We start from the raw sequence: 22500 nt of genomic DNA, 5'->3' as shown, positions 1-22500 counted from the left end.
ACCATAAGCTTGTGACACTGTTAGAGTGAGTTCATTTTGGCAACAAAGCTAAATGAAGTATGTTTAATGCCTGGTGGGGACCCTTTACATGAGTTTTTTTTAGAACTTTTACTGTATCTCCTTTTTTTCTCTCTCTCAATTTATTTTAGGTTATTTGGTATGCCTAGATATTGAATATTTGTGATCATGTGGAGAGTAGCATGGGCTTGTCTTAAGGTTGCCCTTTTGTGAATTAAATTTGTAGGGAATATGCCTGTAGAATTTTTGTTTATTTATCTACTTGTAACTTAATGTGGTGTTCATATGACAGATGATATGATACAGTATTAACCCATTGCGGAAAGGGGATAGATTCACTTGCCCATTCTCCAGGAAGGGTTTTATTTTAGAGCGGGGTAGCTTCACACAACATACTTTAACTTTTCCTTCTCTATTTCAGTCACTCATTGTAAAGCTAGAGCCATTTTTGTGTTTTATTTTTCGTGTGCAATGCTGCAGTTGACTAAAATTATAGTATAGGATATATATTAGCTCATTATTTTCTTTGTAGATAGTAGATAGAAGTATTGATGTTTTATGGGAGGACAAAAAGCAACTTTATTTTTTCCTACTTATGTACGTTCATGAAAGAATATGAAACATATAACTATCTACAATGAAGATAACATGAAGAGGTAGGGAAGAGGAAGTAAACCTGTGCTTATGACTGTGAGTGCCACTGTAAAAGGCATCCCTGCTAGCACAGGGGCACATTTTAGATGCTGGTCATGTTTTGAGTCGCCTTCCTCTTCTCGTTCTGCTTGTCCGTCCTTTTAGCAGTACTTAAGAGCAAGGGGTCAGTAACGTGCTGTGTGCCACCACTTTATAAAGATAGTGCTTTGCTAAAAAACGAATGTCATGTACGTCATGACGCCTGTCGTCAGGCCAAAGTACCTGTATCATGTATGTCATGACACCCGTTTGCAATGGGTTGATAAGAAAATTGCGAAAGAACGGTACTTTTAGAGCTTCACATTTATCTGTAGGCTTGAAATGTATAATTTTTTTTACATTTCTAATACTAAATGATCCCTATAAAATCTTCACAAATTTTAGTTTAATTGTTTTCACTCTGGAAATAGTGTGTATAAATTTATGATAATGATACGATCCCTATCAAGTTATTTTTGTGCTACATTGAACATTCAGTGTTAAGACAATTCAACTTCTGTTATTTATGATTTTGAGATATTTTTTATTAGTTTCATACTGTTATATCATGAAGACATGCACTTTCATACTTGCACTCACTCACACTCACACTCACTTGCTCGCTTACTTGCTTGCTTACTTGCTTGCTTACTTGCTCTCTCACTCACACACACACACACACACACACACACACACACACACACACACACACACACACACACACACACACACACACACACACACACACACACACACACACACACACACACACAGAAAGACAAGTTTATGCATGCCTATACATAAGATTTACTTTGAAAAGATAATAAAAAATTGTAACCTTATCTCTGTTGATTTCCTCAAAGTAGCAATTTCGTGGGAGTGACGTACCACATACCTGTGTAAACTAAATAGGTCTCACGGCCTTGAGTGATAAAGTCTAATCTAAAGAAAACTTATCACTCCACTATATATATCTACACACTGTGTAACTCTACAATCTGGTACGAAATTCATGAACTCGTCATCAATTGACTGACAGTGCTCTCTCTCCATGCCTTCAGTTAATTAGAGGCAATGTGCTGTAAATTTCTCTCTAGCCATCAGCCACGATGTCGCACAGATCATATGAATGAATGTGTGCCTTGTTACAGTGTTTGCTCTCTTTTTTTTCTGGTTAGGTGTCATGTATTACTCTCATGGCTTATTGGATAGTATTGTACACCAATCAATACTTTTAAGCTTTTCTTGACCTGTTACAAAAAGTTTTGTTTTATTGTTAGCTTCTTTATTTACTAATACATTTAGTTCTTTTGTATTTCCTTTTTTTTTTCTTTACCTCTATTCCACTTTTTTTTTTTTAATGAGATGCAGTGACCTATTGACCACTAGCTTTGAAGTACCTCTCCTTGGTAGGGTTAGTGATGCAATTAGCATAGATGAATCACTCAAGTCCTTCCATCTCTTACTATTGTCCCAGTGAAGAGACGATATGGACAGTCATCTTGGGCTGAATCATTTTCGAGATGTCAACATCCCTGTAGCTTCTTTAACATCCTAGAGAGAGAGAGAGAGAGAGAGAGAGAGAGAGAGAGAGAGAGAGAGAGAGAGAGAGAGAGAGAGAGAGAGAGAGAGAGAGAGAGAGAGAGAGAGAGAGAGAGAGAGAGAGAGAGAGAGAGAGAGAGAAAACAAATGTTGCAGCTCTTTACTGAAATATATTCCCAAAATAAGTATTTCATTCAAACTGCATCGTATTCTATCTAGTAGCAGGGTACACGTCACTATGTCTAAGTTCAGGTTCCTGATTTGCAATTTCTCGCTAGTGGGCGCTCGTCAGGATTAGTGATGTGTCAGAAGATTAATGAATGAATAAAGACTTCATGCATAAATGTATGAATCAGCTTTCTTTCTCATTACACGTAGCATATTGTTCAGCAAAGTAAGAGGCTTGGATAATGAATGTTTAGATAATTATGATGATTATTATGTTATTTTTGTTTATATTGCATGCATTAGTATCATGATAATTATTAAAATTATTGTTTATATTCTGCATCATTATTACTATTATCATTTTACCTGCTGTATTGTTTAATTCCTCGTTATGTAAGACCTCTGATATGCTAGCAGATATATTTAAATGTTTTTTTTTTTAGAGGCCCACACAAGCCAGTTGCACATGTTTATTTACAATGGCATTCTTGATAAACTCCCAAATATTTTATACCCTTATGGCTGTGTATTACAGTTATGGAAAACGTGAAATGGAATCACGGTGCTTGCAAACGTGATCTATCTACCTTTTAGAGGATGATGCTTATAATGTGTCATTGTAGTGACCCAGTCTTTCCGATTGTCAGTTCCTGGCAGTAAATTAGATTCTGAATTTGGGTCTGGGTGACCTCTGCCTTAAGCCGGAATACCTGCTTGGAGGCATTATAAGTTGATGTCCTAAGATAGAAAAAGATATATTGGTCATAATTAGAAAGATAAGGATAGTAATGACTGTAATGATAAGGTCATGGTGGGTAGCAGAACACTTTTGACTGTTTTAAGACTTTTGGATATGGTTAGGTATGGGGGTCTTGCAAGATTGCATAAATGAAAGAGCTTATGCAAAAGCAGATCAACTTTGGATCAAATTATCTAGGAACATAGTGCACTTGTTCTTCTGAAATATTAAATAATTCAAATAAACCGTATTTGAACTGCTTTGAGCAATCCATGTGATATTTCACTATATTTATTTGTTATCTTGATAATACTGTGATGCATTCACCCCCTTTTATATATATATATATATATATATATATATATATATATATATATATATATATATATATATATATATATATATATATATATATATATATATTAGTCATGTGGTTTCAAATTTTTCCTTAATTTCTCCACTGGTTTCTTTCATGGGCAGAATAGGTGGCTTTTGGCTTACAATCATTTAAATTGTTATCAACAAGGTCATATACTCCAGTAACCTAGTGATTGTTTTTTGTTGTTGTTTGTTCATGTAATGTATATCTGTACAAGGTGCTTTTCCGATGTATTTGGCCTAGGTTGTACATCTTGTAAACATTGTTACTTTACACCTATAACCTTTTAAAGCATTTTTAGTTGTTGCTAAGTGTGTTCAGTAAACCTTCTTATAAGTTATGATATATTGGATTAACAATACAACAGTGGCTTGTGGGTTGATTTTTTTGGTGGCCGGTGAGGCACTAGTGTTTGATATCTTGATATATTTTATTAGAGATATTGGAAAAAACATAAGGATCTGGAACTCAGTATGACTAGCATTATTTCTGTATGAATACAAACCTTTAAAAAAAAGTAGATAATAAAAGAAAGATGTTCATACATTTTAATTTATGTGAGGCTTTCAAATTTTGGATTTGGTGCTGCTGAAGTGGCCCATGGTGTTTAGTAAGTTGGACTACCTTGATTTAGATGATTTATTTATGACTTGTACAAAAGTAAAATTATGAATTGATGAAAATGAATTAAATTCTAATAAGTTTGCAAATGAGAAAGGGGGATTCACAAAGAATAGAGCAAAAGTTGCCGGCTCTGCAAATGAGAAAGGAGGTTTCACAAAGAATAGAGCAAAAGTTGCCGGCTCTGCAAATGAGAATTCACAAAGAGTAGAGCAAAAGTTGCCGGCTCTGCAATCTCACAGGAGAAGACAGAACTCATGAAGGAGAACCTGACTGACAAATCCCTGTGCCATGAATACTGGGAAAGACCAGATTACCACAGTCAAGCCATATTAGTATCGTTGTACACACTTGGTTAAACTCCATTGAATGTTTTACTGCTGCGACCTTTTTGTAGAATTATTTGCGTACTACATTTATGGAGCATATACCAATAATTAAGATATGAATCTTCTTGGTTTTCTTCTTTTAAGGATAAGGACACTTATGTACCAAGGAGGTGTATTTTAGAATTGATTTTAGGTACAATAGAAGCAAGACCTATAAGAACTACCTTTTAATGTCTGTAAACAATGATGATGATGCTCAAACAAACTTATCTTTAACCCATTCTTGCCGGATGACGTGCTGACACGTTTCGTGGTTTTTGGGTCAGATGCAGGCGACGAGATATTTGGTCAAGGCCGGCGCTCGGGGTTAGCGAGTGGACAGCCCAGGCTTGCGGTTAGTGCGCCTGAGAATCCCGAGGCATTAGGCTTATGTGTACAAAAACCCTGGCATTCTGACCACTCAAAGCTGGAGTCGCCCCAGCTTGAATGGGTTAAGTGTCATTTAAATGGGCTATAAACAGTAATGTTACATGTTATTTGGTATTCTTTTTACGTTCTTCTGAACCTGCAAATACTATGTATACATTTTGATATTGATTAAGCAAGAGTTCAAGGTGTTCTTTCAAGCGGACTTGCCTCAGGCCTCAGTTGCTACCTGAAGTTTTGTCTCACTATGAGTCCGTCGGGTGAATTACCAGATTAATCTTTAAAATGGGGTCTATGAAGCAGTATCAGTAGTTATAGATCTATAATTTTGAACCACATTGAAAAGTGCTAAAAATTCTTGCTCAAAGTGAAGGTAGGAAACGGTATTACAAAGGCTTATTATGATAGCCCCTTGAGGAATTATAGATATGATTTATGATTTTCTCATGGTTGTCCAGTTTCAGTGGGTTACCAGTTCTTTATTCGGTTATCAACTAGAAGTAAGTTTACCTTAACGCATTCATGCCGTGGGCATTCCAGCCTTGCAAGTTGCAATGCCGGGGCTCTCGAACGCATGGCCTAAATCAATTAAATGAGCGACGCTCTATGACGGCACCCAGCGAACGGGCCTTGAATGCGCGGTACCCGTGGTGTACCACCCGTCCAGTGAGGGTTAAGATAGATTTCTGTTTTACCTTTGAAACCTTGGAAATTATTTCTGATACTTTTTTTTAGAAGCAAACTGAATGTGGTATAAGTAAATTGGATTATATAGGATTGAAGAAGATAGATAAAGTTTAAACCTTTATTCAGTCTTTTGTTAGCTTTATCTAAAACTTTAAACCAGTATCTAACTTTGTGTAGGTGTGATTGAAAGTTGAAGATACCTAATCTGGTATTCATTTAGGTTTTTGAAGTTGAAAGTAGTTTGGTACTTTTGCCCAGGTGTAGAATCTTTTTACTACTTAGTGGTAAAAGTAAGGCAAAACCATATGACTTTCTTTAACTCGTTAACAATTGGGCTATTTTGGCTCTAAATGGTCGACATGCCGGGATATTACCAAGAATAAACCTAACACCTCAGGATTCTCGGCCGTGGCTATTGTACGCCCGTTCTCCTGGCGCACCGGCCTTGACTAAATATCTCGTCCCCGGCGCCTAACCGAAAAACCACTAGACGTGATATCTTGTCACCTGTCGTCAACGAGTTAAGAGAAGGATTTTCATTTCAGTGCGAAATCTTATCGAGACCTTATGGTTTTCCATTAGGGTTGAGTTTTTGCTGCAACAAGGCAGAATCAAGGCACTTATCACTTTCTCATTGCAGCAGAATAATCATCTCTTTAATCCTAAGATATATCAATGTGTGTGCTGACTCCTATCAGATGTTATTGTCAAATTATGCTTGGGCATTTGATAATTCAGTAAGAACATGATGATGTTGTAAATACACAGATTAATTTAAAGTTACATATAAGGAAAGGGTAGACTCCAAATGTCCTGGAAAGGCGCTGCATGTGACCACTGTGACCAATAGCTGTATTTTCACATCAATTACTTTCACCATAACTCTTATAACTACTTATACAAATCTTAAACATAAGATATTATAAAGTACAATCCTTCTAGAATGGTGTTGTGTTGAGTTGGTTGCATTATGCATCTTGGTTAACCCATTGGTTGCTGTTTTAATAAAACATGTACACAGTCATGTGGCGGGTTTATGTTGTATGCCATGGTGCCATCTGTGTTTCCGACATATGCTGCCTTGACAGTAAATCATGCCAACTGCTATCAATGGGTTAAGAGGCTGCTACTTATTAGCAAAAGGTTGGTAAAAAGTACGTTCTTGTGAGTAACGATGACTCCCGGCAGACTAGCCAGGGAAACTCCATACCTCGATTGTTGACAGTCTTTGTAGAGGGGTTGACGACAGTGTTGGTTGGATAACCCTATGACGATGGTGCGTCTCACCCGTGTGACACAGCTAAATTCCCGATGCCGGGTCGTCATGCCAGTGTGACGTTTCCAGTGCAATATTGCAATGGCCCGGCGTAGGAGTTTTCACTTATCGCCGTGCCCCGTCGGGAAAGGGTTAACAAAGGAACACATGACATCAGCATTGTAGGAGGAGCTCTACCCTTATCAGATGTAAAGTTGACGTAACGTTATAGCATTTGGCAAATCTCTGAGGTTTTTATCTACTCTTAAATCATCCTATCTTGGGAGAAAAGAGATGGGATCAGGAGCAAATAATGCTTTTGGTGTGGCTCCCTTCTCTATCCCAAAGTGTGTGTGTGTGTGTGTGTGTGTCTAGGCCTGGCTGTAAAACACCTAAATTTGTTATTTCTGCTCATTAATTTATGTTTCATTTTGTGTTTCAGAACCGAGAGCTGCAGATTATGAGAAGACTAGAACACTGTAATATAGTGAAACTGAAGTATTTCTTCTACTCCAGTGGAGACAAGGTAAATATAAACATTGATTTTCACCAGTGCTTTTGGAGTGTAGTTTGATCTAATTACATTTTCTATTTTGTTTGTGTAGGTATTTAAAAATGAAAATGTGATAGGATATACCCCTTTCTATGTTGGGCACCCAGTAATCTCATGGCATTAGCAACTGTAATTGGTCTCTTCACATTTACAGGATTACTCTGCAACTTGTATTATATTGTCATTGTTCATGATTTGCAAAAAAAAATATCTTAAAAGAAGTTATAACATGACCTTAAAACCTACTTACATCATGTCGGTGAAAATACATAATCATAGTTTGTAGTACTGATCGAAACTTTCATCTGTTTCAAGTCAAAATTTGGCTGGTGTTAGTTGATCCTTTATCTTATTTTTGGCCCATTTTGTAGCCTGTAAATCATGCTGAATGATTCGGCCGTTTGAATATTTAGGGAGGTAGGAAAGGCATAACATTTTCCTCCAAGCTTCAGAAAATTGTGCCCCTGGTATGGACAAAAAGCATTGACCAGTATGATACATGCACACATTCCTTTTCACATTATTGATAAAAGACTCAAAGTGTATTTCTGCCTCCTGACTTTAGCCCTGGCCTCTTTTACCTCAGAAATGTTCAGTGGTAAGTGTCCGACGCCATTATTCAGGCCAAGTATCTGCAGACGTCAATTATAAATAGGTAATTTGTCTGCGATGTCGACAGAGAACGTAGGGGGATTTTTGTAAGTTATTTACACAGCAAGGTAGAAAGAGAGAACGATGACCTTTACAAAAGGTCGGGGTTGCAATAGATGGTGAAGATTGCAGATCCGTAGTACTTTTTTTTTTTCAATTTGATCATTCATATCAGTTTTATTTTGCAATAGAGACGCAGGATTCCATTTCCTCTATTTACATGTATAGTTCAAGTTGTCAAAGCTTTATCCAACTAGACCATATTTAACAGGTGTATGGAGATAGCAGTTTAAGCATTTTGTTTAATTTTAAATTTCTCTAGCTATTTCTCTATATCCCCCCCTCTCCAAAAAAAAAAAAAAAGGGGGAAAGAGAAAAAGAAATATTTATGTGACAGTAGGCCACTTATTTATTGTAGCAAAAAGTCAAACTTTACTTAAAACGGGAGCAAACAAAGTTTTATACCTGGCTGGTGGCCGACATTACATCGCAAGTTTTTCTTTATTGTAATTTGTGGATGAAGGCTGTGTTAACTCCTCCTCGGCAGGAGGGACGTCACGACGGGCAATTATGTTTTCTTCAGATCCAGATTTCAAGGAAAATAATCTGTAATGGTAAAGAGAGAATAAGTATGATGGCTGGTGTTCAGGTTGCTGGGGACCGTAAGCGACCTTGACAGGGGTTGAGTTTTTTATTAGGATTACATTTTCATTCCCTGCGGTTGTGACAGACACGCTAACTTCGTCCTCTAGGACACTAGGACCTTGGGCAGGCAGTCAGACATCCCAGCTGAATCTTGAAATTTAATATTATATAATCCACCCTGTATGCACATATTGTGGCTTGCCCTCCCCTATACACAGACAGTATTATGTGACCTGCTCTTCCCTTTTTAAATGACATATATGACATGCCCTGTTTATACACACTTTATAGGATAACCTGCTTCCCTGATATGTACATGATATTACATGACTTACCCTCCCTTACTTGTGTTTGATGTCGTGTGACCTGTCCTCACACATATCTACATACTGTTATATGACCTGACATGGACGGGTTAAGAATCTAGTTCTTGTTCTTGTTCTTCTTGTATCCATTTGATCTTTTTTCAGGTTATTGATTTGTGTCTCTTTTTCTTTTTCAGAAAGAAGAAGTGTTCTTGAACCTAGTGTTAGAATTTATTCCAGAGACAGTATATAAAGTAGCAAGGCATCACAGCAAACAAAAACAAACTATACCAATCAGCTATATTAAGGTAATTATTTTGTATTTTGAGTATATATGTATATATATTTTTTTGTGATGTAAAAAAATAAAAACATGTACGTGAGTTGGTTGTGATGTAGAGATGTAGAGAACATGTGAATGAGAGTGAATAATGCTACAGCATAAGATATATATATATATATATATATATATATATATATATATATATGTTATATATATATGTTATATATATATGTTATATATATATATATATATAATATATATATATGTTATATATATATGTTATATATATATATATATATATATATATATATATATATATATATATATATATATATATATATATATATAATATATGTATGTATATATAACATATAATATATATATATATATATAATTTGATGAAATGCGACAGCTACAATGGAAAAGGAAAAATAAATTCATACATTTTAGGTATGACTAAACTCGTCAATCGATCACATCAGTTTTATTGTTTGATGAGTCTAGTGCAACTTGAAATGTCATGATTACCAGTTCTTTTCTTATATTGCTGCATTTCATTTCATCTCTCCACACATGTTATTGTAATTGCATTTTAGTTCATAATGTAATTGATGTTTCGAAATTACACCTTCATGAGAATAGCGTAATTCCAACTCTGTTTGATTTTTTATGAAATAGGATCTCCAGATTTTGCTGACGTCATGTTCATCTTAAAATTTTAGATCCTCTTATTTAATCCAATGTAATGATAATCTCAACTTGGTCTGTGTCACTTCAATTCTATCAAATTAGATTCAGTAACCAAATTTGGTCTTCAGAAGTGTGGGAATAAACCAAATATTACAGTCTTTGATTCAATTAGTCAAATAAATACCTTGTTTGTATCCATTTCCTTTATCCATTTCCTTTTTCTACTTTCCTCCCCCTTCCTTCTCTCTTTTTCCTCTCAATATGCCTGATATGTTTTAAAAATGTTTTATTTTGATGAAGTATACAAAACACCCTTTTATAAATTTTTTCCCCCAGTTGTTTCAAATATATATTTTTAAAAATTCCAGTCATACATTTTGTAAAGATAATGAAGAGAAGAAACACATTATTATGCCAAAGACATAAATAATAAAGTAGAGAAAAGCGACAAGGCTTCAACATCATTTTGCACCTCCCTGCTATTTTGTTCATTGTTTTGTGCGCAGCTTCCACAGCAAAGATTTTCAAGTTGTATTTTTACCCATTGCCCTGAAGTAATATAAAATTCTTCTGTTTCAGTTGTATATGTACCAGTTGTTCCGAAGCCTTGCCTATATTCACTCCCTGGGTGTCTGTCATCGTGATATAAAGCCACAGAACCTTCTCTTGGACCCAGAAACGGGTGTTCTCAAACTATGTGACTTTGGGAGCGCCAAGCATTTGGTTCGTGGAGAACCCAATGTCTCGTACATCTGCTCCCGCTATTATAGGGCTCCAGAACTCATATTTGGGGCAACTGATTATACCACCAATATTGGTAAGTTTGTGGAACAGCGTTTGAGAAGAGTGCGAATTGTGTTTGAGCTTTTTGACGATGATTTCTGTTTGTTGATTTTTTGTTGTCTGTGTAATTCATATATTGTAAATTCAAAGAGATTTTGTCCTCATTTATATTGTTATACATGGATGACTTACACAGATTTATACAGACATGTCTGTCTTACTCTCTCATAAAAAGACAATTATTTGCACTAACAGTAACACATATCACACACATTCTCAATCTGCTTTTCACTCATCAGTCTTGCACCTGTACACACACTCTGAATTTTGAACGTCTCATTTAGCAAATTTGAAGGAGAAACAATACCCCCACATTACTCTTGTGTTTTGCAAATCGACAGACGTATGGAGTGCAGGATGCGTTTTAGCAGAACTTCTCCTCGGGCAGCCTATCTTCCCAGGTGACTCAGGTGTCGACCAGTTAGTAGAGATCATCAAAGTTCTGGGCACACCAACACGTGAACAAATCAGGGAAATGAACCCGAACTACACCGAGTTCAAATTTCCGCAGATTAAGTCTCATCCGTGGCAGAAGGTAAGATTCGCAAGAGAGGCATTTTTAAAAAAATTATTATTATTATTATTGTCTTTTTCCTTTGCGCAAGGTGATTTCTTTGGAGGGCTTCTGGATGGCAGTGTCTCGTGTAGAGCGCCTGTGATTCCTTCTTATTGACCGTGATTTGTGCCGAGTTCCAAGCCAGTGTCTGTATGTTGTATGGTTTTGTTTTTTAGATCTGTAAATTAGTCCTGCTTAACTAATATAATAATAAAGAAATGTGTCTGTGGACGTTTGTGTGTGTATGTACGTATATGCACCCACACTTTAAGACGTGTACGGATTGTACATGTGTGTGTGTGTGTGTGTTTACATGTGCGTGTGTTTGTAGATACACATGTATGGTTGTGTGTTTATTTATTTATGTGAATGTAAATTTTGTGAATACTTCTACAAAATTTGTCAAAGCAAATGGAAATGTGTTAATCAAAATTACTCATTGTATAAAGGCCATCCACAGTGTACAGTGGGGCTGCTTCAATAAATCATATTGCTGTGTCAAACAAACTTTTCAGACTCATTCAGATATATATAAATTGCTTTAAAGCTTAAGATCTTATATCCCCTTGCATGCATAGTTGCACTTTGACTGCTAAGTTCGCATCCAGCATCATCAAGACTTCAACATCAGAAACCAGCATATATCTCTTTAAAAGACAAAAGGATTAAAAAAAAAAAAAAAAATGTTGGTATGAGTCAGCTGTGCCTTGCTCTGTTCATGACAAATTCAGATCCTGTCTACTTTAAATACTTTTCTTCAAACTATGATGGGTTTGCCAATTATGATCATTTTGTTTATTCTTTTTTTTTCTTCTCCTTCTTTTTCTTCTTCTTTCAGTCTGAATAATTTCCTTTCTCTGTTCCAAGAGAGATTTATCTCCCTTTTTCTCCAAACATTGATGCTATGCCAAAATCCACACAAGAAAAGCAAGAATGTTTTTTTGTTTTTTTTGTTTCATGCTTGTCAATGTTTCTTATATACTCTCAAGAGACCATGAATCAGGTGGAAGGAAAAAAAGAGGTGTTTTGGGATAGGGCCAAATGCTAACTGGAGACGATAATGTTATTTTCAGACATTGATGACTCGCATGGCTGATTCTCCTAACAATGATAAAAAGCACCAGAAGCTTAGAGTAAGTAAGTGCTGGGCGTGATGGCTTGGTATGCTGGATGCATTAGACCCCCTCTCACCTCTTACCAATTAAATCCTTAGTTGATGTCGGAAATTATGTACACTTTTTTTTTTTTACCTTTCTTTCTTTCTTTCTTTGTCTCTCTCCGTTTCTCACGTTTGAACATAGGCAGTGATCTGTCTTTATGAACTGTGGTTTTGAAAGTGTTTTGGAAGAATGAGCTATCAGTTTTAGAGTTTTTTTTTAACCATGTGGTCATAAAGAAACTGTGTTCTAACAGTATTGTGAATTTTTTAAAATTATGATTTTTTTTGGTGTTTTAACAACATAATCATGGAAAAGTTCACTTTAACCTGGATGTCATAGATATATCTTCCTTGATGTGTGATAATCTCTGACCATCTGTTGTAAGTTTTTTTTATTCCCTTTTTGTTTTGGAATTGTTATTGCAATAATGCAGGATTTTATAGATTATTTGTTTTTTTAACATTATTGTTATTATTATGATTCTATTATGATTTGTGATTCTGATTCTGATTCTGATTATTACTGTTATTATTTTATCAGTAACGAATGATTCAGTTCATAGCTTGTTCGAGTTTAGAGATAAACTAATTTTCACTTAAGAATAAAATGAAGATAACTTTTGATAATCGGTAGAGTGTATCACCAATTTTAATGCCATAAACAGCTATACTGCCCATACATGTACATTTGCTCATATGTGCATGTAGTGATTTTCAATATCTTCTAGTAAGAAGTAAAATTGTAAAAGACATATATACAGACTCCTTTAGTTTAGAAAATATGAGTAAGAAACCAATTCTTTTACAGTCTTCTTATCTGTCACCCATTGAATTGGTTTCCTCAGTAGAGCTGAAGATTTTGTACCTCCGACACCTTTAGCTAGCCAGGAAGATGATCTTTAACTTTACGAGTAAAAGAAAATTGACGGTAGACACTTCTTAGTCTTTGTGTGAACGTAGGATTTCACAGAGGTATTTTCTTTTGGCTCTAATCAAGTAGCTATGTCGATTTCTTAACTGAGAGTGTGTGAGAACCAGTAGATTGCTTTGCATATTCAAACCACAGGAGAACCTGTCTTTCTTAACACTTTTCTGAGGCAGACGTCATGCTCTCCTCTACGAGAGCAGCTGTGATTGGCTGATGTTCAGTGGTCATGTAGCGTCTCTTTTTAAAGAAAATAGTTTTATTTTGTTGGTGTATTTATTATTATTATCATTATTATTATTATTTTTTTTTTATGAATAGTGCTTTTATTTTTCTGTAATCATATTTTTTAGTGATGATGATGATGATGAAAAAGAAAATGAATGTATATATTTTCACCTTAGCTTGATATTAGTATGGTCTGCAGTGCTTCCCTCAAATTGGACTCCAATAGATCGGAATGTGGTGGGAGATATGATATCATATGGTGCTGTTTTTACCATTTTTAGCTCTATTTTGGTATTAATACAAAGTTAAGGGCAAAGATTAACCCATTCACGACGGGGGCATTCTAGCCTTGAATGTCACAATGCCGAGGCTTTCGAATTCTTAGGCCTAAATCGATTAAATGGCTGGCACAATACTGTGCCGCCCGGCCACTGGGCTTTTGAATGAGCGGTACAGTACTGTACCACCCGTCCAGAGAGGGTTAATACAAAGTTAAGGGCAAAGATTAATATGGTGACTCCAGTTTTCATTGACAAACATGAAGACAATTTGCAAGGGTTTGCTTCTGCGGGAGGAATATGCCATTTATGACTTGACTTCTTGTCTAGGATTGAGAAACGACTTTTACTTTAGATATTCTTGAATAACAGTTAGCTCTGTTTCCTCAAATTTATATCGCTCATTTGTCAGCATTCACTAACCTAAGCGAATGGTTGTAAAATTCGATTGTTACACATCATATGTATGGTAGGAATGTAATGAAAGATATACAAGTAACCCAATTAAACCAGATATTCTAAATAAACGCAGGTATTTTAACGAAATCTTGACATTTGTTATTTAGTCGTGTGTTTGAATGTCCACACCTATTAGTGGGAGTATTGAGTATTTTTTTAATTCTATAAAGAACCCTTTAACCCTCTCTGGACGGCATTCAAAAGCCCAGTGGCCGGGCGGCACAGTATTGTGCCAGCCATTCAATTGAATTAGGCCTAATAATTCGAACGCCCCGGCATTTGGACATTCAAGGCTAGAATTCCCCCGTCGGGGATGGGTTAATAATATAACCACAAACTTTGAGACATAAAAAGAACAGTAAATGATTTAAGCTTTACTATACTAATTCTAACAAGAAAATAGGTTGTTACACAGTCATGCTCAGGTGAAGCATTATGGAAGTTTTACCAAATTTTACAGGGAGGCAGAAAATTATTGTAATGTTTTCAAGTAACATATAGATATCTCATTTTGATGTGTAGATTAAAAAAAAAGGCTTTTTTGTGCTGGTTGAATTAGACTGTCTACTTGTTCTGGATTTTACTTGGAATAAAGGTAAAAGTGAAATATGGAAATTAAATCTTTCAAATAACATTTGTGGCATTAGGAACATGTCCATTGTGCTGTGGACATTATTTAGAAATACAAGTTAAGCTTAATCCAGTGTTATCAGGACAACAACAACAGCCACTTTTAAGTTTCTGGAATATCAGCTCTTTAAAAGAGACCCCAAAGTAACAAAAATATTCATAATAGCTTACACTCTGCCTGTACATCTTTTGACCTGTGTTACTGAATGTACACACTTCAGGAAAACGTGACTTAAACTCCTACAAGATATATACGTGTATAGATAAGAAAGCGGATTGCACTGTCCAAATAGGAAGAAAGAGATTATAGATGAAGCAAAGAGGGGCAGAGGAAGGAAACACATCAAGAGTTTATAGTATTGAATAATGATATTTATGAATGGAAAGTCTTCCAGGTCGTATTTATGACAGTGAAGTAAGGGTTTTCATAAGCTTCATATTAGAACGAGAGCATTTGCGAATGTGTAGTTGTGGTTGTGCTCTCTTCCATATTTTCAGTTCCCTCCTTGTTTTTAGTTTCTTGGAAAACATGTATCTATAACTTCAACGGAAGTTATTTATAAAATTCTCCAGGAAAGCTTGATGAATTTCATGCTTTTAACATATATATAATGGGAAGCTCAGTGCTTAGTGTATACACAGGAAGGGGAAAAAGTCAAGACAAACACAATAAAGAAGTGGAAACATAAGTAAGTAGGTGGACTTTTGCCATCATCTACCCTCTGACTTCAGTAGTACAGTGCAGTGGAACATGCATCTCCAAATAGAAATAAAGGCAAGGTATAATAAAGATGTAATAGAACTGAGCAGTTTAGAATTCTTCCATGTTGTGAATAGTAAATGACAGAGGCAAAAGTTTCAGAAAATAGATTCTTGCTTTATTGAAGACAAGATGGACATGCGCAGGATATTTGATATAGGACTCAAATCCCTGCAACAAAAACTGTAAGTTACAGTTGCTTTGGATGTTGTATGCCACACTCAAAAGATAAACAGTTATTGGTGTGGGGTAAATAATTATTATATGTCCTGATTTATGTATCCTTAACCCTATGGTGACGGTGCGTCACACCTGTGTGACACAGCTAAATGCCCGATGCTGGGGTGTGATACATGTATGACGTTCCCAATGCAATATTGGAAACGGCGTAGGGGGTTTTCACTTATCGCTGGGCCCATCGGGATTGGGTTAATATGATTTTTTTATTTTTTTATTCCCCCTTTTGTGACTGACTAAGCTTATTATGTGAGAGGATCACAAGGAGAGGGGTACTTTTAGTGTTTTGCCAACACAACATAAAAAAATAAGTATATTAGGAACAAATCAGTTGCCCATGTGATATTTTAAAAGATATGTGGTGCCAGTAGCAAAAAATATAATTAGTGCCTCACATTCACTTTGAGTTTCACTGTATCTGCTGATGAGTTAATTTATTCACATTTCTCCATCATTTGGTCTGAACTACTGAGAATTATTCCGATTAAATCAACACTTTTTTGAACTTCTTAACCAGTTAACTATGGGTGACAAGATATCACGTCAAGTGGTGGCAGCATCAGCCGAGGGGAATGAGATATTTTGTCGTGGCTCTCCTCCTGGCCGGTGCGCCGAGTATGAATGTTAGGCTTACGCTTTTGATATATCCCGGCATTTCGGCCATTTGGAGCCAAAATAGCTCCGTCTGCAACAAGTTAAAAAACAATTTAGGAAGACTTTCAGAATCGAGATGTTAGAAATGTTACATCAACGAAGCCTTCGTCAATTACATTTTGCATCGACACGTATAATTAGGAGGATCATTAACCGAAGAATGATATTTCGTCCCCAGAACACGCAGGTTCATCTTACGAGTTTGGGATCCGTGATGGCTAAAACTTTCCTCCCATTAACGTGGTGGTGTTGATGTGTGTGTGGAAATGTACATGCATATCCTGTTTTTTTCTTTTTCTTTGTTTTTTCTTTCATATTATCTTCCTTCTTCTCTTTCTTTCCTTTCATTTTTTTTATTTCTTTCCTCTTTTCATTCAATCTTTCTTTCCTTTTTTCTCTCATTTCTTTCTTTTTTCTTTCTTCCTTTCTTTCATTCGTTCTGTTCTCTTCTGTTCTTCTTTGTTCCTCTGCTCTCACTATCATCTCTTTCTCCTCCTCTTTGCTTTCTTTTCCTGTTTCTTTCATTCTCTCCCTTTTTCTTTTCATTTCTTCTCTCCTTATTGATTCTCTTATTATATGTAAATTTATATATATATATATATATATATATATATATATATATATATATATATATATATATATATATATAATATATATATATATATTGATGTTTATTTTATTTTATTTTTTATGTTTTATTTCCCTTTTTATGTTTACATTTTTGTTTATTTTTATTTTATTTTTTTGTCTTTTTCTTTATATATATATATTTTTAGTTTATTATTATTTTTTTTTTTCATTTTCCAGTGCTTGTGATGTCAATTTTGATAATTTATGATGCAGAAAATATTTGTATCATTACAAGCAACCAGTGAAAGTTTGCCCTACCTAAAGTGTGAATATTTCTGGGTTTTTGTTTTGTTTTTGTTTTGTTTTTCATTCCAAGCTGCCCTTGTTGTTTGCATGAGTCTGATGATTTTTTTTTTTTTACAAGGACACATTTCTCATGCTATGTATTACTACAGTGTTTACTCTTCTGAGTCGAGAGATCGTGGCAGGGAACGGGAAAATTTGACGTGATTCTAACAACTCTCGTTTCTCTTACCTCCTCCCTCAGGTGTTCCGTCAGCGCACCCCAGAAGACGCCATAAACCTTGTGTCACGACTGCTGGAATACACACCATCTGCGCGCATCACGCCACTACAGGCCTGCGCGCACAAATTCTTTGACGAACTCAGGGACCCAAACACCAGACTACCCAATAACCGGGAGCTACCACCTCTCTTCAATTTTACCGAACATGGTAAGCAATTGTGCACGAAGTCGATTTGCTTTTAGCGCGCGCACTGGACGTAGGACGGTAATTTATCTCGAGCCAGTGTCCTTTTGAGGTCGCTAGTTCCTTACGGGCGAGTTTGATTGCAGTTCAGGATGTAGGGGTGTTATATATCCCTACTTCGAGAATACTGCTTCTTTATGTTGAGTAAGTTTGAGTGCAGTTGAAGATGTAAAAGATTGTGTATCTTACTGTGAGGGTCTTTGTTCCTTAGTGGTGAATCTCGGGTCAATGTAATTTGACTTAAAAGGATTGGAATTTTGTGCAGTGATCTGTTAAGTATGGATGATTTGGTTATATTTTGTTCCATACTTTCATGAGAGAGAAATGTTTTTTTTTTTTTTATTGTTTGATGAATAGTGAATATATTTGGTAAAAGTCAGAAAAAAGTCAGATTTGGTTTCAGGATTTTATACTTCATTTGTAGGTATTCATTTCTTTTTGTCATTATTCAAATTTATGTTTATAAATATATGATCTATTTTTATATTTATTTTTAGTAAATAGGGAGTGTGAGGTTGTATGCATTATGATATATATGTGTGTGAGAGTGAGTGAGTGTGAGTGTGAGTGAGAGGTCTTCTTGCATCTGTTTTAACTGCTTGAGAAAATAGTGAGAAAAGGAGAGGATGTGTCTATTAATGCAAAATGTGTTTTCCAATTTGCAGAAATCAAGATCCAGCCTGAGCTGAACAACAAATTGATTCCTTCTCACTACCGAGGTGAGCCAGCAAACAGCAGCAGTGGTGGTGGCTCATCTGCCGTAGACTCTTCTGAGGGTGCTGCAGCTGCTGCTGTAAATGATAATTGAGATGGATGGTGGCCAGCCCTGTCAGCCTCTCCTGCAGCCTCCACATCAGCCTTCCTGCCCCCTTGTGCCTGCATCCAGCAATATCTGGACCCAGCTGTGTACAGAGCTCCAGTTTTGGGATAAAGCTTGGCCAAAGGGGCTGCGGAGGCCAGTCTTCTTGGGCTGACGGCTGTACTTTTATGTATGGCCGTAATCATGTGGCCCTCATAATGTGTAAAGTGTACATACATTGAACATTACTAGTGAATGACTCTCCCAGGCTTGAGGCACCCAGCAGCCACACCATTTGCTTGTTATTGCATACACTGTTGTGCCAGTGTGGCCCGGCCCAGGTGTCCTTGATCTATTGGCAGGAGCTTGGTGCTGACGGCAACCTTCCGAGATTGCCCAGCCCACTGCACGGTGGTCGTCGTGACCTCAGGGTCACGGAGCACCCAGCCCCTCGCCCACCAGTGGAGCCAGCCTCTGATGCATTGTATTTGTCTTGGACTATCATAGTTAGGTCCATGATGTCTGCACCAAGTTTTGTAGGCCACTGTTGCATGGGAGTGTGTATGCTGTGATGAGGTGTATAGTTTGACCAACAGCAATGTGCTCCCTCTTGATATTGTGCTGCCTCCCACCTCCCCTGCTGTCCCCTTGCCTTTTCACCTGCAGCAGCTAGTTCACCCCAAGCCAGTGCTAGTGATGAGTTGTGAGTTGTTGGTGTGTCACACTGAGTTAGTGCCAATGTTACTTGTAGTGTCACCTCCGTTGGCCCACCCTGGGCTCACTTTGTTCCTGCTCTTCTGCCAGGGACACCAGCTTCCCTTACAGCCTCAGTGTCTCTGGAATTGCAAAAAAAAATCAGCTAATTATAAAACAAGAGGCCAGCTTAGGCTTCACTGGCCCCTTAGACAGCACATACACCACCACTATACCATCACCGGTAGAAGGCGAGGACTTCTCTCGTCACCATATCCTGTGATCTGAAGCCAGCAGGACGTGGATCCATAACTCAGATCCACCTCTGTTACGGCAAGGGTTGTGCTGGCCATGGCAGAATAGGCTAGGACTGGACGACATGCTTGTACTGCTCGCATGGAAGTCATCACGATGAGGTATATCGCACACCCCCCTCTGAACAAGATGATGAACTTATGGGAATGGCAAGCAGCCTTTTGCTTGTCTTGTGTTTTAATGTTGGAATTATTATTCTGTATATAGTGTTCATTTTCACTTTTGCCATCACAAGTACAATTCATACATAGACAGTTCTTCAGGTGGTCTGTGCAGACAACCAGGTCCCTTGGCCATCTTGTAGTTCATCACAAACTATTTGAATGGAAACTACTGTTCAACAAATCTTGTGTGATCCTCTGTACTCTTCAGTCGCTGGTGGAGCGGTGTCAGGTGTATTGATAGATTTTTCCCCCCTCACCCTTCCAATTAACCATAAAGTGTAAGGTATCAAACAGTAAGATATTACTAGTTACACCGATGGTTCTGCCCTGTACCATCCAGTCAGTGACACCTGCATGGAAGGAATGCCATCAGTTATTACTTGCTATTGAAAGACAGAATATAATGAGGTTCACTTTTGATATACAGACCATTAGAGAAACATGAGCCTTATTGAATTGCTGTCCCAAGCTTGTAATTACTCTGTAAAGCATTTGCTCATGTACATTTTTTTTTCTCACTTTTTTTTCTCAGATATGATGTGATAATCTGAAGTAGGGTGGTTGCTGTTGTTGTTTGTTTGTTTCTTTTCTTTTCTTTTCTTTCTTTTTTTTTTCTTAGCATGGAAGATAACATAGTTTTCTATTAACTGATGATTGGTACTGCAATATCAAGTCCAAGAGTTTATAATCCCTATGTGATGTAAGAAATTATCCACTACATGGACTATACCAGCAGTATGAGCTTTAAACGAGACGTGAGGATCTTCTGTGTGTAACGCAAATAGGAAATAACAGCCTTATTTAAATTAAATCAAAAGTTCGTTACTTGATACTTGCAACAAAAAAAAAAATCCTCTCTGCAACCAGGGATCCCTAAATCCTAATTGGATTTCCTTTATCACCGATACGGATATTTAGGGAGGACTGGATCCAGGAGACGTGATGTGAAATAGGAAATTGGATTATAGCGTTGAAAGTATGATTTTTTTGAGATCTTTGTTCAGTAAAAGGAAAATCGCTGTGTAGCTACAAGTGGTACGGCTATAGATGAACGTGAGGAAAAAAAAAAGACGACCTTATTTTGAATGCTGTAAATATTACGTAGAAATTGGAACTTCACGGGATGCAAATTCATTTCAGTTTTAGCGAAGAGTTTTCAAATATTTGTTTACACCAATATAGGTTTTTGGATTTTTTTTTTTCTTCTTTCTGTTTTCAATTTTTGTGCAAAACAATCTCCTGAATGTGGTCCTTTCCTTTTTACAACTTCAAAAAGAAAAAGAGAAAAAAAACGAGGCTTTTCCAATCCATGTTGTAGGGCATTGAGACTTATTCAGAAAAAAGAAAAGAAAAAAAATCCTTTCAGAATGTTAGGGTCCTAGGACAAGTGAAACAGGATGGGCTAATACATACAGTACATACATACATCTCATTGCCAAGTTTTTTCTGCTACTCATCCAGGGCACGAAATAATTTTTCCTTTCAAACCTTGTAGTAAAAAAAAAAGAAAAAAAAAAAGTGATGCGTTCAGCAGCTTTTTTGGGGGTTTTCAGCGGTTTTACATTCTATTTCACCCTATAAGATACAGAGTTTTTTCTTGGAGTCCCCATATAAGGCATGCTGAACAAGTCGGTATATACAGAGCTGGGCGTTTCTGGGTATTGCTGCAAGAAAATCTCAATGTCATCTCTGATTTGTGGCTTGTTCACTCAATAGAATGAAACACAATATGTGCAGAAGAAATATATATAGACTGCGACATTTAGTGATAGAGATAGAAACCATTGCGGGGAGGGGACATGTAAAGATCAGGTGTGTGTGTGATTGTGCGGTGGGTTGTCATAAAGGTATGATTATTGCTGGAAACAAAACAAAAAAAAAAGTATATATATACGATGTTTTACTCTATTGGGTGTTGAAATTTGTTGTGCTAAGGATGTATAAAAGTTTTGAAGTATTTACTAATCCCAAAGTTCCCCCTTACGAATTTGTAAAGACTGTGCGAGGATACCAGGGTAAGTTTAGCTTATAATACCTCATGTACAGATTAAAAGTGAAGAGCAGCGAGGGTTTAGTTCATGATATTTGATGTATTGGTAGATGATAATGTTTATGCAGAACAGATCTGACAACCCAGGCACCACAATAAGGAGATGTTACCAGTTGACAGATGAGTTTTGCCATGATAGGAGACTTAATGGTTTTATTATTTGTTTACATGATAAGGAGTATCAGTTGACCTGAGAGTAGAAGTGCTCAACTGTCTGTCAATGGTGTGACACCTGGCCGTGACACTGCTCAAGAGAACACGCTCTTAAAGAGGAAACCATTATATAGAAATTGATAGGAACTATTTTGTAAGTCTTCTGTCAGTCTTGAAGGTATCTATCTATCCCCCAAGGTTAAGAATAGACATTGCTCAAGTTTCTCATGTTCGTGTATTTATTATTCTACTGGGGATTTTTTTTCATTTTATTTTTTATGTTTTTTGAAGGGA

At 36.6% G+C, this 22500-nt stretch overlaps 1 protein-coding gene across 6 annotated transcripts in view; it reads left to right on the top strand.

Annotated features, from left to right (window-relative positions):
* Positions 1–22500, top strand: part of sgg (glycogen synthase kinase 3 beta homolog shaggy) — a 43613-nt gene that overhangs the window by 20540 nt on the left and 573 nt on the right. For 3 of the 6 annotated variants that reach the window (XM_086534411.1, XM_086534410.1, XM_086534412.1), the window contains exons 3-9: positions 7279–7362; positions 9188–9298; positions 10543–10780; positions 11148–11341; positions 12436–12495; positions 17810–17996; positions 18698–22500. The exon at positions 18698–22500 is cut by the window's right edge and continues 573 nt beyond it. In XM_086534411.1, the coding sequence (XP_086390537.1) occupies positions 7279–7362; positions 9188–9298; positions 10543–10780; positions 11148–11341; positions 12436–12495; positions 17810–17996; positions 18698–18840 (1017 nt within the window). In that variant the 3' untranslated portion in view covers positions 18841–22500. The remainder of the gene's footprint in view (positions 1–7278; positions 7363–9187; positions 9299–10542; positions 10781–11147; positions 11342–12435; positions 12496–17809; positions 17997–18697) is intronic. The other 3 variants (XM_086534413.1, XM_043024090.2, XM_043024093.2) reach the window with 1 other exon arrangement.

Source organism: Penaeus japonicus, unplaced genomic scaffold, assembly GCF_977035675.1.
Source record: "Penaeus japonicus unplaced genomic scaffold, GWHDUDI00000001_assembly GWHDUDI00000041, whole genome shotgun sequence".
In the NCBI taxonomy this organism is placed as follows: Eukaryota; Metazoa; Arthropoda; class Malacostraca; order Decapoda; family Penaeidae; genus Penaeus; species Penaeus japonicus.
The sequence above is the reverse complement of the archived record's forward strand: the minus strand, read 5'-3'. Positions and strand labels throughout refer to the sequence as shown.